The sequence below is a fragment of the Haliotis asinina genome, chromosome 13, assembly GCF_037392515.1.
Source record: "Haliotis asinina isolate JCU_RB_2024 chromosome 13, JCU_Hal_asi_v2, whole genome shotgun sequence".
Classification (NCBI taxonomy): Eukaryota; Metazoa; Mollusca; class Gastropoda; order Lepetellida; family Haliotidae; genus Haliotis; species Haliotis asinina.
Genome location: NC_090292.1, coordinates 52,487,352 through 52,513,315, shown reverse-complemented (window position 1 = coordinate 52,513,315; position 25,964 = coordinate 52,487,352). Strand labels below are relative to the sequence as shown.

The following is a 25,964-nucleotide window of genomic DNA, read 5'->3' as shown; positions in this document are numbered from 1 at the left end:
GTACTTTTAAACAGAACAAACGCCAATCTTGGCAAAATTATGTATCTAAAATAAATTCTCGGACACCCATGTCCAAGGTATGGAACATGGTCCAGAAAATCAAAGGTAAAGGTACTAAATCTACTGTCCATCATCTTAAACATGAAGATCAATTACTTACTGATAAATCAGATATCGCAAATAAACTGGGCGAAACCCTTGCTAAACACTCTTCCTCTTCTAATTATTTACCTAAATTCCAGCAGTATCAAAAACAACAAGAAAAGAAAACTATTAATTTCAATTCTGATAATGGGGAAGATTATAATGAAACGTTTTCTATTCATGAACTCCATACTGCTCTTGATCAAGTTCATGACACTGCTACTGGAGCTGACAACATACATTATCAACTCCTGAAGCACTTACCAGAACCCTGCCTAGAAACTCTCCTAAATATTTTTGATGATATTTGGACATCGGGTAACTTTCCTCCGTCATGGCGTGGCGCCATAGTAGTACCAATACCTAAACCTGGACGTGATCATACGGATCCGTTCAATTATCGTCCGATTTCATTAACAAGCTGTGTTTGCAAGACCATGGAACGCATGATAAATAATCGACTTGTTTGGTACTTGGAAACTAATAAACTTATCACAGAGATACAGTGTGGTTTCCGGAAAAACAGAAGTACTGTCGATCACTTAGTGCGTTTAGAATCATTTGTGAAAAACGCACTGATTAACAAACAACACGCTGTGTCTATCTTTTTTTATCTTGAAAAAGCATATGACACTACTTGGAAATATGGCATTTTACGAGATTTACATGACTTCGGGTTGCGAGGTCGTTTGCCTGAATTTATTGCCAACTTTTTAAATAACAGACAATTCCAGGTCCGCGTGGGCTCTACCCTGTCTGATCATTACAATCAGGATCAGGGTGTTCCACAAGGCAGTATTTTGTCAGTCACTCTTTTTAGCATCAAGATCAACAGTTTATCTAAAGTTTTAAGCGATTCAATTGATGGATCGTTATTTGTGGATGATTTTAATATTTCTTGTCGTGGTAAAAATATGCATACCATTGAACGGCAATTGCAGTTGTGTTTAAACAGGATTAATAAATGGTGTCTTGAAAACGGCTTTAAATTTTCCAAATCGAAAACTAACTGCATACATTTTTGCCGTAAATACAAGCCACATAAAGACCCTGAACTGTCTCTAGATGGGACGCCCATTAAAGTTGTGAAGGAAGCCAAATTCTTGGGTCTAATCTTTGATTCACACTAAACGTTTTTACCACATATTAAATCACTTAAAACTAAATGCCTGAAAGCTCTTGACTTGTTGAAAGTGGTTTCAAATTCAAAATGGGGAGGGGATCAAGCAACCCTTCTCCATTTATATCGATCTCTCGTTCGTTCTAAACTTGATTATGGCTCCATCGTCTATGGTGGCGCCTGCAAAAGTAATCTTAAACTTCTTGATCCTGTCCATCACCAAGGTCTAAGACTTTGTCTTGGGTCCTTCAGAACTTCACCTGTTGACAGTCTTTACGTTGAGGCCGATGAACCATCTCTTGCACAACGCCGTATCAAATTATCTTTACAATATATCATAAAACTATACTCTAACGGATCTAACCCTGCATATAACTGTGTCTTCAATCCCCTTTATGAGGATTTGTATAGCAAAAAGTCTTCTTTTGTTCCACCTCTTGGGCTCAGAATATAGCCGTTTATTGCTGCTAATGGTATTGAGCTGAACAATATAGCTCCTTTCCGTCTTTTTTCATCTCCCCCTTGGCAGTTGGTTAGGCCACAGGTTGACCTAACATTAACTACATTTAAAAAAACAGAAACTAATGAATTACAGTATAAACAAGAATATAATGAATTGAAACATAAATATAACAATTACAAATCCTTATTTACAGATGGTACTAAGGACGGTGGTGCAGTTGCTTGTGCTACTGTCATTGGATCGAGAACAATATCTTCTAGATTACCAGATAATAGTTCTATTTTTACAGCAGAAGCTAACGCCATATTAACAGCTCTTAAATATATTCAAAGACACCCTAAACTTAAGCAGTATATGATATATTCCGACTCTCTTTCTTGTCTTAAGGCTATTAAAAATATTTCTTGTAAACATCCGCTTTTAATTGAAATTATTGAATTGTATAATACTCTTGCTACTGGCCAATACGACATCGTCTTTTGTTGGTTACCCAGTCACGTAGGTATTTCTGGAAATGTGATGGCCGATCTTGCTGCCAAGGCGGCTCTCAACAAATCTGTGACACCACTTTTTCTTCCATATTCAGATTACAAAGCTTGCATTAAAACGTATATCCGTGATCTGATGCAGAAGAAGTGGGACACTCAAGTAGGTATCAATAAATTACATGAAATAAAACCGTATATTGGTTACACGTACTTGGGTTGTCAGTCCAGATTTGAGGAGGTCATCATGCGACGATGTCGTATTGGCCACACAAGATATACACATAAATATTTACTTAAAGGTGAGGATCCTCCGTTTTGTATCCCTTGTGATGGAAGAATCACAGTCAAGCATATCCTGCTTGACTGTGTCGAGTATTCCATCACAAGGGATCAGTATTTTAATTCACGAACTCTGAAGGATCTTTTTAATAACACAAGCTCTCATTTAATCATTGCATTTTTAAAAGAATTAGATTTATTGTCTGAATTGTAAATAGATACATATTTTATTATTGGAAGTTTAAATTGAGAACCGTGCTTGTTAGTGGCTGTATCCTCAAAGGGGGTTGAAGTACTGTAAAACTATTGTCCCCCTGAGAGGGTACGTAAGTCCACAAACATTCAAAGTAAATTCAAACTTTCATGTTTTTTATCGTAGCATAAGTGTCTTTTTATTTGCATGGCTAGGTTTCCCAAATTGCTGACGGCTGAGGGGATGATGTAAATCCAGCTAGGGTCCATGCAGGTAGCCAAGGTACTGTAAGTCCCCATGGTCCCTAGTATGGTGATCTACTTTCAGTTGTTAGCAATCTATAGCCCATTTTTATCTTGTATTGTCCTCTATAGATCAATTGTTTTAGGTATAGTTACTAGTTTTATATTCTCATCTGTGATATTCTAGTTGTTTTACTGTCTCTCGTTGACAGGTTTTATAATAGATATATATATTTCATTTCAGTATTAAATGTTCTCGTCACGATATGGCTGAGATATTGCCGATGTGACGATAAATATTAACTCACTCACTCACTCACTTAGAAGGACCATGTCCAGGTGATCTAAGATTAAACAGCCCACCTGTATATGCGCCTAAAAGAGCAGTAGAATTAGGTATGGCAAATAAAGATATCAATAGTATCATAAGGGAATGAACCAGTCAAAGTGTAGATTAGTGACCAAATCTACATCTAGCTCAGTCACTTAAGGGTGAAGTGTGAGTGAGTGAGGGGTTCTCGCACGGTACAAGAGTCACCACTGTACTGTCACCTGTTTCAAGTTTGCAAAGTAGCAATAGATACTGACGACGAAGGTGTGGAAAATAGAGAAGTACAAACCCTGATCTGAACTTTTGACATACTGGATAGTGTTTACAAGGGCCTGTCATGAGACCACCATAACGTAATGTACATTTCAGATTCAGCAGTGACAAATGCATTTTTTAATTCATCGTGCATTTCAGAATAAAATCAGAAATGGTCTTTTTCAGCAATACCTAGTGTAGAGATACTACCAAACGAAATGTATTTGGTGTAAAACCAAACACTGTGCTTGTGTGAAATGCAAACACAGAACAATCACTTTTATCCACTATGTAACATTTTCTCAGACTGACAGCGGAATCACCGTCCTTTCTAACTTTTCTATGCTGCAATAAATAAATAAATAAATAAATAAATAAATAAATAAATAAATAAATAAATAAATAAATAAATAAATAAATAAATAAATAAATAAATAAATAAATAAATAAATAAATACTGGGTGCTGATGTCAGTGAGTGCGTCATTTTATAAAAGTATGTCATGGATAGCGATGTTGTATTTCAACATTGTTGTATATAGACTGATGGTAAAATTTGAGGCAACACCTCATTGAACTCGATGTAAATAAAACCATTCAAATTAATACATTGAATGAACAACAGCTTTCAGTGGCCTACACATTCGCCTCACCAATTCAGAAAACGTGTTTTCCTCGTGCCTCCTGGTGAAATGGATGCATGTACACATTTACCAATACATGGTTTTGAGAGTAGTGTTATGTGAGTTGACGATTTAGTAAAATGGCTCACAACCAGTTATCTGAGGCCACAAAATGGCAAAATGAGAGAAGGTGACATATCCCTGCGACTGATTACAAGACAAGTTCGTGATAGAAACGCCACGAGACAGGTGAAGTCAAGGACGTCGCTGGTGAAGGCTGACTCAAAAAGGCCGAGTTGCTGGATTAGACGGCAGCTGCGATCCGGGTTTGATTCCCCACGTGGGTACAGTGTGCGAAACCCATTTGTGGTGTCCCCCGCCGGGGTGTTGCTGGAATATTGATAAAAGCGGCGTAAAACCAAGCTAACGCACTCACACTATCAAATACACATGTATAACGTAAAGCCCACTTCGGCGTCTCTGTTTGCTTGCCGCTAAGGCGATTTAAAGGCTTATCCCATGTTTATAGGTGAGATTTTAGCATAATCATTGGCGACTTGACAAACCACACATGCCACTGAACACTAACTGGCTGTTTTCAAAATTGAGTTCAATGGATACATATCCAACATTTAATTTACATGCATTCATACTGTAAACGATGCCACAATGACGAATTCATCATGTGTCAAAATGGCGTGCATAATTACAGCCGGTCATTTCAGCAATTGTATTTCACCTAAAAACAGTATGTTAGATTGAGTAACAGAAGTGGAGGAGATATATTTGTCCTTCTGGTATACAGGAATAAATAAAACTGAGAGGTTTTGGGTGATACTTGTTTTCAGTTTAAATATGGTGAAATCTTGCAATAATCAGCTACACACTTCCATTCTCCCTTTGTTAAGCAACAGCGACGACATGGTATTTGATTAACCAAATTAACACAGAATTATGTAAAGACGGTCGACGTTTACGTACAATCACTCATAGTTTATGTTTACACTCACTTCACAATTTTCTTACCTGATCCTGCGAGGTTCCAAACACAAATCATGACAAAATGTCTGAAAATACATTCAACAACTTTTATTTACATTAAAAAAAAGGAAATCCCCTGTATTGTGACACACAACGACGTGAACGGCACACACCACGTCAGTGTCTGTAACGACATCTGCTCCGTCTCTGTCCACATGCACATCAACACTGAGTTCAGTGTGCACCACGTGACACCAGGAGATCCAACACTCGCTGATGTCCCCAGCGTCTGGCGTAGTCGACCGCTGTCAGCCTATTGTTGGCCCTGGCGTTGACGTCAACCCCGTCCAGGGAGAGGATCAGCTTCACGGTCTCCAGGTCTCCACTAACACAGGCCCAGTGAAGGACGTTGTTACCGTAACTGTTCACCAGCGACACATCAGCCCCTCTGCCTACCAGGAACTCCACCACGTCTCTGTGTCCCTTCCATGCTGCCATCATCACCGGCGTCGAGTTGTGCCACCTGCCCTTTCCTCTATAGTTGATGTCCACGTGCCCTGCTGCCAGGATCCTCTTTACTCTCTCCAGGTCACCATCCCTGCTGGCATTGTAGAGGTCGTGGCCTTTTGCTGGTGATAGAGTCGCTGTAACACAAAGTAAACCATGTACACCAGGCATCTTTGTCACACATCTACAATCTTTACATCATGTTGATACGTGACTTGGACATTGCTACGTCATTTAAACAATTCCTTCATGGCTGATAACAATCATGACGGGAATGTCAACATGTCGTTCTGCAAGTAAGGATGGAGTGTTTAATACAGAACTGTCTCTTAGAGACAGAAGTAGTTGCATTATTTTGTGTATGACGTAGGAGTGTTGATGCTTGTTGAACTTTACCAGGTGACAGTGTCAGTACAACTGTTGCAGCTGGGTTTTCCACCTACCATGGTGATCAGAGTCTTGTGTCGTCACTGGCGTCGGTGGAACCGTCTTGCTGGGTGTCAGATCCTCACTCGCGTCAGTCGTGGAGGCTGACACAGGGAATATGTTGTTCAGAAGACTATACATAGCACATAACCATTTCTGTTTTCGCCTTTCTAGATATGTTTTTCTTTCACTATTATGTATGATTAAGTTCTAAATACATATCTTATTGAAAAAGTATTAAGCATGTGGCGTTCAGTTTCATTAAGATAACTCGTAATAGCACGAAAAGAAGTGACACTTCCTAATATTAATTGTTGCAGTTTGAAATTCTGTGATTGACAGCGTCGATCGATACCGGTGGGATTCATCCCTCGAGTCAAAATCACTACGGGCATATGCATCAGTGTGGTAAATGTAGGGAGAATTGAAAACTGAGCTTCCTGCCTGCTGGGTTTTCGCACCTACCCTGTAGGTCTTGGGTCGTCACGGGCACTGGTGGAGCAGTGTATTTCGGGCTCCGGTCAGTCGAGGCTGAAACAGGGAATATTTTAATCAGAAAACTATACATAGTACAAAAATAGTTAAAGTATTATGACTACTGGTTTCCGCTTTCCACAAATGTTTTGCCTTTCACTATTTTGTATGGACGAAGTCCAAAACTATCTCTTATAACAGAGGTGGCACCCGTGAACGGCCACTTCCTCGTGGTGGGTGCTGGGTAACGCTGAGAGCCGTTCACCCCCGTTGTGGACCCGGGGGCATATTTGGTCCACCAACCCGTTTGCCGTGGGTTGCGGCCCTGTGTCGGTGGAGGACGGGAGTCAGGGGGTTGAGGGCACTGGGAGCCTGCAACCACGTTCCCTTTGCTCAACACACCCCTTTGACCCTCACTTCACCTAGACGGGTGGTGGAACTGGCCCGGTTCTATCAATCGGCTGGTCACGCCATGCCCTGTGCATGGACAACATTCTTCTGCAATTATTGCTCATTATTGTTTTTTCTGAAAAACAGAATGATTGTATGTCAGATTATATTATACATATTTGCCTAGAGTCCTATGCCAGAAGGCGGTGGCTCATGGGCCAATCTGGTGAATCTGACCTCTGAATAATGTATGTCTCCACTTTCGTGTCTAGGGCCGAACCAGTCTGACATTAAATTGGTAGATAAATGCATCTGTTCATGTCATATTCTCTGGAGTATAACATCCCTGTATCCTTGGTGTCAGCATCACGGAGATCCGGTGCTATATGACACTGTCCTTGTTGACATTCCGTGGTGGATGGGGAGCAGGGGTGCTGAATCATTTTCCTTTCATTATGGCATTACAACAATCTGGTTCAAACAGAAGTGAAAAGAAAAGGCGTTTGGATGAACTTGACCAAAACACAGGAAATATGTCTACTACTGGTGACTCATGGGCTAGATTCTTAGTTTTTGAAGGAAAAGATAATATGCCTATCAAATTGAATCCTTTTGCCATTTCTAAAGCCATTTCTGGAATTTGTGGTGAAGTTGCGAACGTAACTCGTCTTCGTAGTGGCTCGCTTCTGATTGAGTGTGCACGGACACAGCAATCTCTGAATCTTTTGTCAGTCAAAATGTTTGCAAATATTGAGGTTGCTGTATCTGTGCACAGAACTTTAAATTCCTGTCGCGGCATTGCTCGCGACAGAGCTCGTTGTCTGTCTGACATGAGTGAAGAAGACATTGCTTTGGAGTTAAAAGACCAAGCTGTTACAGCCGTGAAACGCTTTACAGTTAAAAGAGAAGGGGTTACCGTTAAAACTAATACGTATCTCTTGACGTTTGCTCGCGCTACTATTCCATCATCAATCAAAGCTGGATATTTGAACACCGGAGTGGAGGTGTATGTACCCAGTCCACTACGTTGTTATAAATGTCAAAAGTTTGGCCATGGTTCGCAATCCTGTCGTAACTCAGTGGTGTGCCACCGTTGTGGAGACCACCATGATGATACTGACTGTGAGAAGGATTATAAATGTGCAAATTGTAACGGCTCGCATCCCGCTTCTTCCAGATCATGCCCTGCATGGCAAAAAGAATCTCAAATCATGAAACTTAAGTGTGAAAAGAATATTTCATACTTTGAGGCTAAAAAGCTTTCCACAAACCAGACCACACCTCCAATGAATATTACTTTTTCTGCCGCAGTTACACGCTCTGTGGCAACATCAACTTGTCAGACTGACTTGACTTGGGTCAAGTCAGAACAACCTGATGTGTCAGCTAACCCATCCACGACTGTAGTCACTCAGTTGCCGCCCCAGGTTACTGTCATTAAATCTACATCTGGGTGCCAAATAGAGAGTCTGCTGAACCGCCTTCTTCCCAAACTTCAAACGCCAGTACCATGAAAAGGAAAGAAAAGAAATTAAACAGAAAACGAACCCCAACCAACCCTTCCCCTCCAGAAGTTCCTACTGAAAACTCATTTGGGCCTCTTGATATGGAGGTTACCCTGTCTACGCAAGACAGACGGGGGAATACTTCCATGTCACGTTCGCGAGATCGATCTCCAACTGAGGCACCATGACTCAGTTGTCTACTTTAATGCAGTGGAATTGTAGAGGACTGAATAATAACTTCAATGAGATCCACTTGTTGATACAAGATTGTAAACCGTCAGCGTTATGTCTTCAAAAGACTTATCTAAAAAATACTGATCACTTTAATCTAAGACAGTATACAGATTATCACTCTTTTTCTCCCCTGGGAGATAAAGCAACTGGAGGTGCTACCATTTTGGTACGCCAAGGTATTATTCATAGCCCTGTATCTCTTAAAACTAATCTTCAGGCCGTCGCTGTCCGTCTGTCCCTGCACATTGCATTGACTCTAAGCAGTTTGTACATCCCTCCTTCTTCTGATGTTCGACAATCGGAACTTCAAAATCTATATGATCAGCTCCCTAAGCCATGTCTAATTATGGGTGACCTCAACGGACACAACCCGCTTTGGGGGAGTGACCGCACTAGTTCTAAAGGTAAAATCCTTGAGGACTTCATATCCGATAATCATTTATGTCTTTTCAATGATGATTCAGCCACTTATTTACATCCAGCTACGGGAACATATTCTTCCCTGGATCTGTCAATTGCTGATTCCAGCTTATACAATGAATTTGAGTGGGTGGTCCACGATTACCTATGTGGGAGTGATCATTTCCCCACCATTCTCAAAACGATCAGCCCAGGTGATGATCCACCTATATCACGACGGAACTTTGCCAAGGCTGATTGGTCATTATATAAGACTCTATGTGCTGATCACTTTAAAACATGATGTCTTAGCGAACAGCGAAGATCCTATACAGTAATTTTCAGATATACTAAACACCATTGCTGACCAAGCTATACCAAAGTCCACTGCAATTCCTCATATTCGTAAACCATGGTTTAATAATGAATGTAAACAGGCCAGAAAGCTTAGGAAGAAAGCAGAAAAATATTTCTGCAAACATCCTACAGTCCATAATTTAGACAGTGTTAAAATATCAAATGCCAAGGCTCGACGCGCCTTCAAACAGAATAAGCGTCAGTCTTGGAGGAACTATATTTCCAAAATAAACTCACGTACACCTATGTCCAAGGTGTGGAATATGGTGCAAAGGATTAAGGGCAAAGGTTCTAAATCCACAGTTCACCATCTGAAGAATGGTGATAGTCTTTTAACTGATAAAACTGACATTGCAAATAAACTTGGTGAGACTTTAGCCCAACATTCATCTTCATCAAATTATATTCCTGAGTTTCAAAGACTTCAGAAACAACAGGAAAAGAAGAAAATCAATTTTACCTCACACAATGGTGAAGATTATAACGAATTATTTTCACTACATGAGCTCCATAGCGCCCTTGAGCAGGCTCATGATACAGCAACAGGAGCTGATGATATCCACTACCAGCTCTTGAAGCATTTGCCCCAGTCGTGTTTAGAAACGCTGCTAAATGTATTTGATACCATATGGACTTCGGGGAATTTCCCAAATTCCTGGCGTAATGCCATTGTAGTTCCCATTCCAAAGCCTGGCCGGGATCATTCTGATCCGTCTAACTACAGACCATTCTCATTAACGAGTTGTGTCTGTAAAACCATGGAACGGATGGTAAACAATAGATTAACATGGTATCTTGAAACCAATAACCTTATCACAAATATTCAATGTGGTTTCAGGAAAAGCCGTAGCACCATTCATCATTTGGCACGTTTAGAATCCTTTGTTAAAAATGCTATAGTCAATAAGCAACATGCTGTATCAATTTTCTTTGATCTTGAAAAAGCATATGATACTACCTGGAAGCATGGCATTTTGAAGGATCTACATGATCTTGGTTTGAGAGGGCGTTTGCCTCATTTTATATCACAGTTTTTACAAGACCGGCAATTTCAAGTCCGAGTGGGTACAACCCTGTCTGACCATTATAATCAGGATCAGGGTGTTCCACAAGGCAGTATCTTGTCTGTCACACTTTTTAGTATAAAGATAAATAGTGTATCGAACGTTTTAAACGATTCCATTGATGGATCGTTATTTGTGGATGATTTTAATATTTCTTGTCGTGGGAAAAATATGCATACTATTGAACGGCAACTACAGTTGTGTTTAAACAAAATAGATAAATGGTGTCTTGAAAATGGCTTCAAATTTTCTAAATCAAAAACCAATTGTATACACTTCTGTCGTAAATACAGACCCCATAAAGAACCAGAATTATTTCTAAGTGGTGCCGCAGGCAAAGTTGTAAAGGAGGCCAAGTTCTTGGGACTTATTTTCGATTCACATTTGACCTTTTTGCCGCATATTAAATCCCTTAAAGCCAAGTGTTTCAAGGCACTCGATTTATTAAAGGTTGTTTCTAAATCAAAATGGGGAGGGGATCAGACTACCCTCCTTCACTTATATAGATCACTCGTTCGATCTAAACTTGATTGTGGTTCCATTGTATATGGTGGAGCCTGTAAAAGCAACCTAAAACTACTTGATTCTGTCCATCATCAAGGCCTAAGACTTTGTCTTGGGTCTTTTAGAACTTCACCTATCGACAGCCTCTATGTTGAGGCTGATGAACCACATCTTGAGCAGCGCCGTATTAAGTTAGCTTTACAGTACATTACTAAATTATACTCTAATGAATCTAACCCTGCCTTTAACTGTGTTTTCAATTCCCTTTATGAGGATTTATACAACAAACAATCTTCTCTTTTTCCGCCTCTAGGACATAGAATTAAAGCCCTTCTTCCTTCGGCCGGCATTGAGCTGGAAAACATAGCTCCCTCCGGTCTTCTTTCCTCTCCTCCTTGGCAGTTGGTCAGGCCCCAAGTGGACCTAACATTGGCCACATTTAATAAAATCAGAAACTAATTACTGCGGCTACGTAAATACGATGCGAATATTTATAAAAAGTATTTGACTTTCTTCAAATAGTAGTCATTTAGAATAATGTGGATATACCAACTTCGTACAGCAGTTCCATTTCATTTTGGTACACTCTGAAATTACTACTTCATGACGCGCATAGTAATATCCGTAGCATCGAATTGAGAACAAAGTACACGTATCACTACGTAAGATTTGAACATAAATATTTGGTTATTTAAAGCCACACGCGTCTCTATTCCAGCTATAGGGCAGCGGTCTGTAAATATTCGGGCTTGGGAAGATGCAATCCAGTGATCAATAGCCTCAGTACTGATCTACGCAACTGGGGTACGATGACATGTGTCAAGCAAGTCGGCGACCATCACCCAATCCCGTTGGTCGCCAAGACTGATTCTAAACTGGATCTTCACACGTTCACGTACTGTATAAGAGTCACAACTGTCACCTGTTTCAAGTCTGCAAGCCACCAGTAGATATCGACGACGACGATAGTGTGGAAAATAGAAACGTACAAACGCCGAGCTTTCGACAGATTGGATAGTGTTCACAAAGACCTGTCATGAAACCACCATAACGCCATGCATATTTCACATTCAGCTGTGACAAATGCATTATTGAATTCTTCGTGTATTTAGTATAAAATAACAAATGGTCTTTGTCAGCAATACCAAGTGCAGAGATGTTACCCAAACGAAATATATTTGGTGTCAAAACGAAAACTGTGCTGGTAGGACTGCGCTTGTTTGACATGCAAGCACAGAACAATCACATGTTTTTACGTTTTTAGACTGCGTAACATCTTCTCAAAGTGCCAGACATTTGATGATTTACGAAATAGTCATTGTTTCTGTCCATCGTGACTGACGCAAACCAACGATGCAACGACAGCGCAATCATAGACCTTTCTAACTTCTCCATGCTGCAATAAACAAACAAACGAACAAAAAGATAAATAAATAAATGAATAAATAGATTTTCAGGGCAGGCAGTCTTTGATTACTTATGTCACGTTTGTTTTTTGTACAAACGACTCCTGAATCAAGGCATGGCTCTTCAATACATCTTGGGTGACGATGTCAATGACTTCGCCATTTTATAAAAGTCTGTCATGGGTAGCGATGTTGTATGTCAACTCTGTTGTACATATACTGATGATAAAATTTGAGGCAACACCTGATTGAACGTGATGTAAATGAAATTATTAATACATTGAATGAATAACAGTTTTCAGTGGCTTACATATTCGTCTCACTAGTTTTGCTCGTGCTTGCAGCTGAAATGGATGCATGTACATATTTATCAGAAACATTGTTTCGAGAGTAGTGCTGTGTGAGTTGACGATTCAGTAAAATGGCTCACAACCAGTTATCTGAGGCCACAAAATGGCAAAATGAGAGAAGGCGAGATGTCCTTGCGACCGATTACAAGACGTGTTAACATCTGTCACAGCGTCATCAGCAAGTTCGTGAAAGAAACACCACAAGACAGGTGAAGTCAAGGTTGTCGCTGGACGAGGTTGACTGAAAAAGGTCGATTTGATTGATCATAGATCTAGACGGTTTGATTCCCTACGTAGGTACAGTGTGTGAAACCCATTTCGGGTGTACCCCGCCAGGGTGTTGCTGGAATACTGATAAAAGCAACGTAAAACTAAGCTAACTCACTCACGCACTCACTCACTGACACTATCAAATACACATGTATAACGCAAAGCTCACTTCTGCGTCTCTGTTTGCCTGCCACTAAGACGATTTAAAGGCTCATCCCATGTTTATAGGTGAGATTTCAGGATAATGATTGGCGACTTGATTACATGCCACTGATCACTAATTGGCTGTTTTCAAAATTTAGTTCAATGGATAAATATCCAATATTTACATTTACATGCATACATACAGTAAACGGTACCGCAAATGTCAACATGGCGAGGTTTACGACGTACATAATTATTGCCGGTCATCTCAGCAATTGTATTTCACTTAAAAAAAGCATGTTGCAGAAGTGAATTAGATATATAATTGTCTTTTTTGGTATCCAGGAAAAAATAAAACTGAGAGTGTTTGGGTGATGCTTTTTTCAATTTTTTTTTGTATAGTCTGCGTTTAGTCACTGCAGAATGGGTGCATGTGACAGCAACATTGTTAAATCTTGCAATAATCAGTTGCAGACTTCCATTCTCCTTTTGTTAAGCAACAGCGACGACATGGTATTGCAGTAACACTGCTTGTGTTCTGTGGCAGTGCGCGGCTGAGAAGACGACCGAGCACCTCTGTATGTCTGTGACGTCATCAGCAGTGTGACGTCACTGTCACTGTACAAATGGCGCCACGTCAGCTGGGTGAACCTCAGCTCAGTCTGAGGTTACAGAGTGCAGCGACATGTAAACAAACAGTTTGTTGTTGTCCGTTTCACAATTCGTGAGATTCTCAGAATAAAATTAACACAGAATTATGTCAAGACGGGCGACGTTTACGTACAATCACTCATTGTTTATGGTTACACTCACTTCACAAATTTCTTACCTGATCATGCGAGGTTCCAAACACAAACATGACGAAATGTCTGAAATAAGTTCATCAACTTTTATTTATATTCAGAAAAAAAGGAAATCACGACTACATGAACGGCACACACCACGTCGATGTCAGTAACGACATGTGCTCCGTCTCTGTCCACACCAACACCGACTTCAGTGTGCACCACGTGACACCAGGAGATTCAACACTCGTTGATGTCCCCGGCGTCTCGCGTAGACGGCCGCTGTCTTCCCGTAGTTGTTCCTGGCGTTGACGTCCACCACGTTGAGGTCCAGGATCAGCTTCACCGTCTCCACGTCTCCATTATAACAGGCCCAGTGAAGGACGTTGGTACCACCCCTGTCCACCAGTGACACATCAGCTCCTCTACCCACCAGGAACTCCACCACGTCCCTGTGTCCACTTTCTGCTGCCGCCATCACCGGTGTCCTGCTGTTCTGTCCTCTATAGTTGATGTTCACGTGACCCGCTGCCAGGATCCGCTTCACTCTCTCCAGGTCACCGTCCTCGCTGGCGTCGTAGAGGTCACGGCCTGCTGCTGCTGATGGAGTCGCTGTAACACAAAGTAAACTATGTACACCAGACATCTTTGTCACACATCTACAATGTTTACATCATATTGATACGTGACTCGGACATTGCTACGTTATTTAAACAATTCCACCATGGCTGACAACAATCCAACATGACGGGAATGTCAACATGTGGTTTCTGGAATTAACGATGGCGTGTTTAATGTGTAACTTTCTGTTAGAGTCAGAAGATTATTTTGCGTACGACTTGAGAGTGTTGATGTTTGTTGAATTTTACCAGGTGACAGTGTCAATACAACTGTTGTTGCTGGGTTTTCCAACCTACCGTGGTGATCAGAGTCTTGTGTCGTCACTGGCGTCGGTGGAACCGTCTTGCTGGGTGTCAGATCCTGACTCGCGTCAGTCATGGAGGCTAAAACAGGGAACATGTTGTTCAGAAGACGATACGAAGCAGATAAACATTTCTGTTTTCGCCTTTCCAGATATGTTTTGCCTTTAAATATTATGCATGATTAAATTCTAAGTACATATCTTATGGACAAAGTATTAACCATATATCATTCAGTTTGATTGAGATAACTCTTAAAAGCACGGAAAGAAGTTACTCATCCTAATATTAATTTTTACAGAAATTCTTTCGATCGATACCGGGTGATATTCATCCATCAAGTCAAAATCACCATGGGCATATACATCAGAGAGGGAAATGCTGGGAGAATTAAAAACTGAGCTTCCTGTTTGCTGGGTTTTCCTACCTACCCTGTACGTCTTGTGTCGTCACGGGCGCTGGTGGTGAAACCATGTATTTCTCGCTCGGGTCAGTCGAGGCTGAAACAAGGAGAATTTTAGTCAGAAAACTATACATAGAAAATATTCAAATTATTACAACTGGCCTCAGGTTCTGCTTCCTACAAATGTTTTGCCTTTCAATAGTATGTATTGATAAATTCAGTTATAACAGAGGTGTTGAATGTATGGTTTGCTTTCATTAAGATTTAATTTCCTAAATATATTTTCACAGTCTGCTTCAGTAAATGTAGTAAGGTGTGTTTTGTGCATTGACGGTGTGATGATAGTTGAGATCGCCCCCTTTCTTGAAGCGTTGTAATTGCATAGATGCATATTTTCCTAAAACATAAAACTTGAATTTGAAATTTAAAATCATCTCTGCTCCGGGCACACAATTTAAGTTCAACTTTCCGACCACTATTTAACTAATCACATCATATTTATCAACTTTATTACGTATAGTTCCTCAGTGCGTAATTTCGGCATTGTGCATATGTTGATCAAATTGTTGCCATTTGATAAAGAAACAGCGAAGAACAGGAATTATGAAATTGTAAATTGTGTCTTAATACGTCTTGCACGACTCTGTACCCGGTATTTTAGACAAATTTTAATGTGAAGCAGATTAAAACTTCATTTTTATTCAGGCAGTGTGAAGGGCAACACGTCAACTTGAGTCATTGTTTGTGCAACACCGTTGTAATTCGTGTCAGGCAGATTCCGTGAAGCTCTCACAAAATGGCTGAATACCGCGTGACAGCGACAGAGCACACGCCTACTAACTTAGGCGGAAACTCATGAAGTCTTCCGTGAAAGAGGTAAATGTCACCAGGTCAAAGGTTAAGGGTAAGAGAGACCTCATAATTTGATAAAATATAACAAGACTATCAGGTGAAACGCTGCGTTGTTATGTTTCCCCAGACCTTCCATCGTAACCCGTCGGTGACAGGCTAAACACAGGTCTGGGTGTAAACATTGTGTGAAGGAAACACTTGTTTCCTACAACATTCACACTGCTTTACAAAAGTCATACAATATACATTTACACTATCTCATCTAGTTTCATAAGTCAGTTTAAAGTGATAAAATGAGAACTTACCCACCAGTAACGTACGTCCTAACAAGAGCGACACCTCACTGCTAGTTGAGAAATGCTTTGACTGGCGACGCCACGAAGCACAGCTGCCAGCTATGACGTCATTGTGACGTGTTAGCATATGAGCACGACAACGTTTGGCGCTCGCCCGCTTGGACGGATCAACAACTGTATGTGGAAATATTTCCAATCGTCTAATGTTTGGTCTCTAGTTTTGCTTAGCATGTTACAACACAGTGCGCGTTACCTGCGGCATTACATGGACAACAATTGTATATTAGCATATCGGACGCTACCCTAAATTGCACTAATTCACCGACTGTTTGTATTGCGTAATTCCTTATTTATGTGTTTAAAAAGTATATAAGTCCCCTTTCAAAATAGGTCATATCTGGATATTAGTAGACCTCAATTACTTAGGTGTAAATAGCTGAGATCACTCTTTCAAACAAGGACATCGAGGTACTTGCATTGAGCGTATACTGCTAAATATAACCTTGAAAGACAAACTGCTGTTTTCTGAGCCAGTTGCGCTAAGTATAGACAGGTATTCCCCTCTTGATGTGAAATAGAGATACCCAGATACAGTGCACCCTGCTAATAATATGTGATGTTAAGCTGACAGAAATACTAAAATAGTGGCAGATTCAATCTGACTCAAAATGTTTTGGGACTTATGTGTCCTCTCAGGAGGACAATAATTTAACGGAACTTCAAAACAATGTGTTACCAGAGATTCCAACGTGACTGGGAAGCCAACTGAAAATGATGTCGAAGTGGCCAGTAGCAAGATCATTATACAATTCAATAATTCAATAATGAACGTGGATGCTTGCGGGAAAGGTTTTTAATAACCTAAAGGCACGAAAGAGTCTAAATAGAGTATATACTGTTTATGTTTCGAGTGTTTATCTTTGAATATATTTAAGAGCTGTTAATATAGCGTTTGCTTCTGTTAGAGCTGTTACCTGGTATTCTAGATGCTATTGTTCTCCATTATTCCGGTGAATAATCGAGGAAATCACTCCAACTGCCATATTGTTCCTCAGTCATGCACCGTTTTTGAAACACACGGGCAACACGTCAACTAATCAAATAGATACATCTACTGACATTGTTTTAAACACCCTTTCAAGCAGGATACTTTTGCAAATTATGTCCACATATTCCTTCAGATAAACCATTGCTGTATATTGTAGGAAACAGTACGCCAATATAAACAGAAAATACATATGCTATTTAAAATGCATTGAATATCAAAAGAAGACTCTATCTACCCAATATGAATGGTAACAGTTATTGATACACACAGTGCCTCACTTTTGTTTCATATTATTTGCGATACTGGATGTAATAAAGTAAAACAGGCAAAACCGCTACCATTTTAGGGTTCAAACAATCCTTCCAATTCTTTTTTAAATATATGACATATGTCTTATAACCACGAAATACTTACCAAAACATTGCTTACATAATTTACCTTTGGAAGGTAACTACAGACTAAATAAACACTGAATTGTCGCCCGATTGAAAACTTAGTGAGTGTAAACAAATTGAGTGTAGTGTTCCTTCATTTGTGACATGACATATGCCTCGCTCTGCCGAAAATACCCTTCATCTATTTTAAAAAGGGAGTAAATGGTGAACTTCTACAATGGGAAGTACCATAGAACAACATAGACGCAGTAGTGGATGGTTCAGGCCAGTTTTGATGCACATATTGAGTAAGAAATGCCGAAAAGCGGAAGCCTCGCGCATACCCCGAATGCACACCATGACGAGCATGCCTACTAGAATCACAGTACTCAATCTCATACTCATGTTGCTACTCCGGGTGGGGGTAGAGTCTAACCCGGAACCCACAGGTAACAAGGAAGGGGACCAAAGAGTCACCAGAAGCACTGAAAGTGCCAAACAACAACGTCTGACAGGGTTTGATACGTCTCAGTCGAAACTGGACCATGTTTTCGAGGCAATGCAATCGCTGACATCGAAGTTTGAAGACATCGTCGCGTCAAAGGATATACACAGTAAGTTGGAAACTGTTGATACCTCATTACAAAATATAAACAGAAAGCTGACTGATGTGAAAACTAGACGCATGAGACTAGAAAACGAAAACAAACTTTTAAAAGACTATCACAAAGATGGAGGGTAAAATTGATTACCTAGAAAATCATAGCAGACGTTCGAATATGATATTTTACGGGATACCTAAGACAAATCGGAACGAGACATGGGATGATTGTGAATCTGCAGTTAGAACTGTGATCAGGGACAAACTCGAGATTGATGACTCCCTTATATCAATCAGTCGAGCTCATCGGATAATGAACGGTAAAGCAATCGTTGCGCTCGTACCCGATGATAAACATAGGCGGAGTATCTTCGCATCTTCTAAAAAAAGTCAAGGGTTCTTCGATATGGATTGGCGAGGACTTCTCTCGTACTGTTCGTGAGATACGAAGGAAGCTGAAACCCATGATGATGGAGGCGAGGAGTCATTATCAAGTAGTATAGGGAATGATAGTTCTGGCTCACTTTCACAAAAAGTCTCTACAACGCCTTATTTACTAAATAAGACGTTGGTGGGCCCCTTAGATCTTGCTACTATTACCCCTACTACAAAAAAGTTGGCGGTAATTACTGTGCCTTGGTAGGAGGTAACACTGTGCCGTACGGTACGATCAATAATTCTTCTCTTACAAAACCCCTACCCGGCCCATCCCTCAAGTAGTACAAGTTAGGTTCGTCGGCTTTTATATCCACTTTATCTATGTTGTAAGTTTTGACTGACCATATAGGATCGGTGGCCCGCTTACGGCTATCGCCCTCGTGTTCCCCCTATGTTATGTTTATATCGATGAAACAGTTTAACGTGAACCGCCTACGATCTCTTTGGTGTTCATAATAAAGGCTTGCTGGGCTTTTTGTATCCCCTGTTCTATGTACTTTTTTTTCTCGTCCTCGCTGATAGCAGACTTACGAGACTTGGATCGAATATCTTGTTTCATTCCGTTATATTTTTTGAGTTCAGATAGGATTGAACGAAACTCCTCTTCTGAGATCTTACTATCAGTGAGTGCCGTGGAAATACGCTCACTCACTGTGTTCAGCTTTGCTTCGGCCAGAACCCTGATCTCGTCGTGTTTCAATGCCTTACGATTTAGTCTGCGTGATACTAACTTAAGCGCCAACCCTACCAACCCTGTCACCCCAGCCGTTATTTCAATACCTAGCACTATAGGTGCAGCCACGATGGTAGCCAACAACCCAACGCCTGCCGCCCCTAGTCCCATGCTGGTTGCCATAAGGGTAGTGTCAGCCCCGTCCACGATATTGAAAGCTCTATTGTACTTCTTACATAGTGCTTTCCGCGTGTCACGGTCTTGTTCTAGTTGACGTTTCACATCACATAACTGCCTCAAGCGGAACCCATCTACGGTTTCCAGCGTCTTCGCTACTTCCTCTACGACTGGGTACAGACCCATCCTATAATATATATTTTGAAAGATATTTTAATTGGGTTTCAGTTAATACTCTATCAATGTATTTGAAACCTACAAGGGATAGATTATAACTAATGCTAAGAGGTGAGAGGCTAATAGACTTTTCTGTTGTAATAAAAACCCCACGGAGGCTTATTAAACGGTTTATAGGACCCGTGGGGGTATCCCGTTGTATAACAATACGGCAATATTGACCTACGTGTTCGGTATACCAGTGTATTACCAACCCGGGTAAAATTTGTTGTCCTTTCGAGGAGTTTTCATTGTCAAAATACATAAAGACGACTTCTATGATGATTGTGTAGGAGTAGGATGTTCTATCAAGAACCCTCTGGGGATAAAGATTACTGTTAAATGTTAATTTATGATCTACTGTTCCAGTACTTAACAAAATTTTTTCTTCCCTAAAATCTATCGTAGCTACTTTATTCACGTTATGCTCCAGAATGAAATCCCCGGGCCAGATACCGTTATTCCTAATCTTAGAGACAAACCCCAATCCTCCACCCCCCTCTTTTAATGTGATATAAGGTGAGGCGAGTGTTAAGTTGATCAGCCATTTGGGCTCTTTTAAATCTGGTAACGGCACCCGTCTGTACACGTTGTCTTTGAAGTGCAGGATGTATAATTCATCTTCCTCACCAGGCTGATCGAATCCCTCCGTGTCTCCTAGGTCGTTAAGCGTAGTGTTGGGACGATGACTGGTCATTATTATACTATTACGATATAATTTCCAACTGGTTTTCTGATAATAATTCATGGGTTAACTTCATACCTATGAAGTGTATGTTGTCAGGCAGGAAGATATTGGTTAGTGATATCTTATTTTCCACGATCACGTTGACCCCCTGCAGACTGGTCTTGGAGTCGACACCCGTCCGCACGTAAACATTGCAAACTTGAAACTGATGTTGTTTGCCCCACCCGAGTTTGATCCCCTTCACGATCTCGACATCATTCACCGATGGTTCCCCTAGGTAGACTTTGATGATCAGTGTTGAGTTTGCCGGTAGACTCTCTAGTATCTTGGTCACGCCTTCGAATTCAGACACCAACTGTAATTTCACGTTTTGTATGGCCGGTTTACTCGATAGCATGTTGGCTGCTATATTGTTGACGGGGCTGACGACTACGCTACGTCTCTGAGTTGGGACGTAAGCCACGAGCAGGATTCCATTGTTCACGACTTTGTTTAGGTGGTTGTCTTTGTTATCCGTGAACACGTAAGGGGAGACGAGTCTAATATTGAGAAACCAGTCGTCTTTATCGGGTAACAACACCCACTTGTCATCTTTGGTGAAGACGAGTATATATGGTTTGTTTTTGACGACGGTAGTGCTCTCAACATCGTCTAAGTCGAACAGTTTACCCCCGAACGATGGGTATATTACCCAATTATTATCACCGGTGTTGACAAGGGTGTACTTAGTGTTGACTGTTGCTCTTGTGGTATCTATCATATCACTTAGGGTTCCACCGGAGGGGATTTCAACGCGTTTGTAAATGTTGTTTTTCAGTTGCAAGGAGTACGATTTACCATCTACTCCAGGAGCGTCGAAACCGCGCGTGTCTCCGAGGTCGGAGATGCCGATATTGACGCATTTTTTCACTCCGGGCCCTTGTGCGCTGGTCATTTTACATGAAGCGTTAAGCTGAGGTATCCTATATTTACAGGATTATGATTTATATCTAACACCGATATTGTCAACTCAGGTATGTTGCCCTGGGTTAATCTCTTATACTGCCGTGGTGAAAACGACTCGGTTCTACCGTCGTTGAATTTCTCAGTTTTCACCGGCACTGCTCTCAGTATAGTGGAAGGGTGACCTCCTTGAATGTTGTACGTTGTGCTCACCTGACCGAGATGAATGTACAGCTCTCGGTACGGTACTAGATCGGGTAACTTCGTGCCTGTGACGGTTGTTGTTGGTTTTATCTCGTCAGGAGACATACCGAGTATCCTCGCTAATGGTCGGCCGAGCCTCAAGGAGGTTCTTCCGTTGTTGATTAACACCACTGTACCGTTTGAGTTGTTCATCTTGAGTTCGGCTCCCAGGGGTTTGAAGACCTCGTCGTTTAGAGAGCACACGCTGTAGTAGCCGTCAGTTATCTGGCTGCGAGCCCCACTGACGAACAGCTTATTGTTGTTGATATTGATGTTAGTCCATTGCGGTAGGTAGGTGATATCGCAGAGTGCGACTTCGAGTTGACCTGACGTGTTATCGATCGCGTGCGTCAGCTGAACGGCCTCACCGCTCGTTATTCCTGGAAGTGTTATGTACATATTACATATATATTTATTATATAATAGTTTTAAAATGTATTCCCCTGGTGTGTTTTACCCTAAACTGGACGTAGATTTCTCCCCCATGAAGATCGTGGTTGCTCCTGAGTTGTATTTCAATGCCCAGCTTTTAGATGTATTCGATAAGTATAAGCTTTCGGTGACTAACATCAAGGCAGTCCACGCTTGGTTCAACAACCCTATGCAGTTCTGGCAGAATCAATTCAACTTTGCCGTGTGGTGCGCTACAACGGGGTGTGGTGTGACATTGGCCGACACTCGGCGTGGACCGCTGAGTCAGTCTGTGTTCAAGTTCCACGTGTACTACCAGGTCAGACGTATCCTTAAAGAGATCAGCGCCCCCCTCCCACAGGACAAAGCGTGGGACGCAACAAACAACCCGTACGATAGACGGGTCTACGAACGTATTTGCAATGAATTTGAAATAAACCCGAAGACGGATTGGCGTTTGCCGGGGCCGAACCACGGGTTGGGTATTCCTTATGATGGGGGGCGACCAGTGAAAGAAGTCAGTGATGATTTACTAAAACGAGATATACTACGCCAGGACTTTGCTTTGTCGAGTAATGAATGGAGGGATGATCGTATGAGCTTTAAAGGTGGGGTTGCTTTCACAGTCCAGAAAGTGGAGCAGTCAACCTCAGACGGGTGGAAAATATTCATGCTGGACACGTCGAAAGGATTCACTCGTGCCGGGGTAGTCAGGTTGAACGACTCGATTCGAACGTACGTGTGGGCGCTGTTGGGTGCGCAGTCGATGACGCGTTCCAACATCCTCGGTAAGGGAACTGCTTACGACGCTCAGACACAATTCGTTTCCAACGTTGATGATGCTATCAATTCTCCAGTTGATCTCCCGAGGGCCATCGACCGTTACCAAAACGTGTTAGAATACGCCAGATCGAAAGTCAATTACGTGTTCGGCGTGGGGTTGTACATGGCTCCGAGTGATATGCAACTGAGAATAAAAAAAGTGGTGGGTTATAACAACAAAATAGTCATAGCCACGGCGGACCAAAAGTTGGGTATCAACCCCGATATTAACACCCCCTATATCCCACACATCCCACCACGTGAAAAGGGTATAGTGGAGCCACCTCCGGAGCCTAAAGTTCATGTACCCCATATTCATGTGGGGGGACCCCCCTATCAGCAGCATATTGATAATAAAACAGCCCTAGTGGTTGGTGGGGTAACTTTGGGACTTATTTGGTTAAAGATTTCTTAGCCGCTACGTACACCAGACCTGCCACGGCGACGATGGCTGCCCACAGGTTTTGACTGAGCCACATGGCAGTTTTAGACAGAGCGCTCAACAACCACGAGACGATGCTACCCAGGATGCCGGGAAGGGCTTCGGCGGCTTTACCAGCCAGTTTAGCTAGGCCTTCCCCGAGTTTTTTTATCCAGTCTTTAACACCGCCACTTGGAGTTCCCCCGCCGGCAGGTGTGGGGGTTCCCCCTGTCAGTGACACCACCAGGGTTGATATGATGAAACCCAATGCAGTTAGAATGCTGGCGATGGTGATCCCTTGCTCCCGGAACAATATCCGAATCCTGTTGGCTAAAGTTGTATCCTCGTTCAGTATTCTATCGATTGTTTCCCGAATGCGACTGATCTGGGATCGAAGCTGTTCACGATTCGAGGAAGCGGCTTCCAATCGTGTACGTCTCTCGTCTTCTAAATCACGTATTCGTTCATTGATACGACGCTTCATATCATCGTTTTCAGTTTCGTTAGTTTGGTTTTTTCCCTAGCGATGTGCTCGTCGATTTCGTTCAGTTTCCCCATGTTGTTAACGAGTTCTCCACGCACGCGTTTCACGGCTTCGTCTAAGCCGCGCAGTTCCCTTACCGGAAAGTCAAACCCCGGTAACGGTTTGTCCCAGTAGGTGCTCAACAGTTTTTCTATACTGTCCGAGGCTTCTGTAGCACGCTGTGGTGTCATTTCATCTCTAGTGGTGAGGTGGGATCTGGTAGCTTGCAGATCTTCTTTAACGACCTTAGGTATTGCACCAGCGTAATCATTCATGTTTAGATTTGTACGGATAAATTCAACACCATGGCGGCTGGCTAGAGTTGACAAGGCCAGTGGTTTTTTATTGCTCTTGTTAAAGAGGTCAACCCCTGGGTCAGACTTAAGGCGTAGAACACCCTTTGTATCAATAAAAAAATTCTTATGGTATCGACCCTGTGGTTCAACGTAGTTTTTATCTCTTCTTAAACTTTCGTAATAATCATTTACCGTTGTTTCCAAGAGTTCTTGGTTCAATGGTGAACTAGTAAATGAGGTCTCCTGCTCATCATCGAATGCCTGGGCACTAGCGCCCGTCATATCTATGTCTTCATCCATTAGTATTAAAAATATATTTCTTTTATATAACAATGTACGGCAGAAAATTAGATCCTTTCAGAAGATTGAGAGAGCCATTAGGAGCCAGAGCCGTGCGACAGTCGGTGACCATCACCAACAATCCCAGCAAGATAGACCAGAATCAAACTCTGCTGGTTAGATTTCCAAACCTTGGTGAGAATGACCTCATTGTACCAGGCACTGTTCGACTGGCGTTCAATATCACGTTGACCTCCGACAACGACAAACGCGAGCTAGTGCGGAACGTGGGTCGAGCTATCATCAAGAAAACGACCGTCAAGATCAGCGGTAACGAGGTGTTGAGTATCGACGACAGCGACGTGTTTCACTGCTACAAGGATCTCTGGAAAAGCGAGAGAGAACGAGTCAATGATGTGTACCAGGGCATCAGCAAATCAACCCGGGCGCGCATAGGATACGTCTTCACGACAGACCAGCAAGACAAGCTATCGGACGGTGAAAAGGCCATCGCTCGAGCATACAGGAATCGATTCTGCGTGCCGCTCGACTTCGAGTTGCTCACGGGACACGCGCCATTTTACCAGGCCGCGCTGGGTGATAGGCTCGAATACGAGCTCACTTTTAACGACTATAGCAAAGTAGTGCGTACGCCGAACGGTGATGAGGCCAGTTATGCCATAGACAACATCTCTCTGGAGTTCGACATGGTCACTAGCCCTGAGCTGGCCAGGCAGGTTCGAAGCCAGTACTCTGGGAAGATGGCTATCCTGTACGATCGCGTACTGAGGCATAGATCAGTCGTGCGAGATAAGAGCGACACTGTGTGGAATATCAACCTGAACGTGCCGGCGCGATCGATGAAAGGTATCCTGGTCGTCCCCGTGGAGGATTACGATCCATTCCGGAGGGACAGCGAGAAGTTTTTCAACCCCGAGATTGAAAAGGTGGAAGTGACCATCGAGGGCGTGCCAAACCAGCTGTTCAGTCATGGTATGAGACCACACCAGCAGTGGGATGAGATAAAAAAGCTACCAGTTGGGGATTATATAACAAAGGACCTGGACCTAGGCTCCGTGCAGATCGGTGAATACCTGACCACCAAGTACGCCCTATGGTTGGACATGCGATCCACGGATGATGATAAACTGCACGGTAGCGGGCGCCGTATAGATAACGGCAGCGAAGGGATAACCATCCAGATTACTAAGAAGGCTCAACCCGCTGGTAAGTTGAAATTATATCTGTACGTTATTATGGACGCGCAACTTAATATAGACAATGGGAGATTCGTGCAAGCCATCTACTGATGGGGGGTACCCCCACACCCCCCAAGGGTACCCACAACTGCCCACTGACCCACACTGCGCCATAGTGTGCGGGCAGACTGGCTGTGGGAAGACCGTTT

The 25,964-nt window shown here is 42.1% G+C and overlaps 1 protein-coding gene across 1 annotated transcript in view; it reads right to left on the bottom strand.

Annotated features, from left to right (window-relative positions):
* Positions 1–5,352: 5,352 nt before the first annotated feature.
* The window catches only part of LOC137259682 (poly [ADP-ribose] polymerase tankyrase-1-like), a 41,151-nt gene continuing 20,539 nt past the window's right edge, over positions 5,353–25,964 (bottom strand). Inside the window, exons 2-7 of the mRNA XM_067797280.1 lie at positions 15,285–15,353; positions 14,851–14,937; positions 14,156–14,545; positions 6,517–6,582; positions 6,069–6,155; positions 5,353–5,762 (exon numbers count right to left, since the gene is read on the bottom strand). Of these exons, the coding sequence (XP_067653381.1) occupies positions 5,353–5,762; positions 6,069–6,155; positions 6,517–6,582; positions 14,156–14,545; positions 14,851–14,937; positions 15,285–15,353 (1,109 nt within the window). The remainder of the gene's footprint in view (positions 5,763–6,068; positions 6,156–6,516; positions 6,583–14,155; positions 14,546–14,850; positions 14,938–15,284; positions 15,354–25,964) is intronic.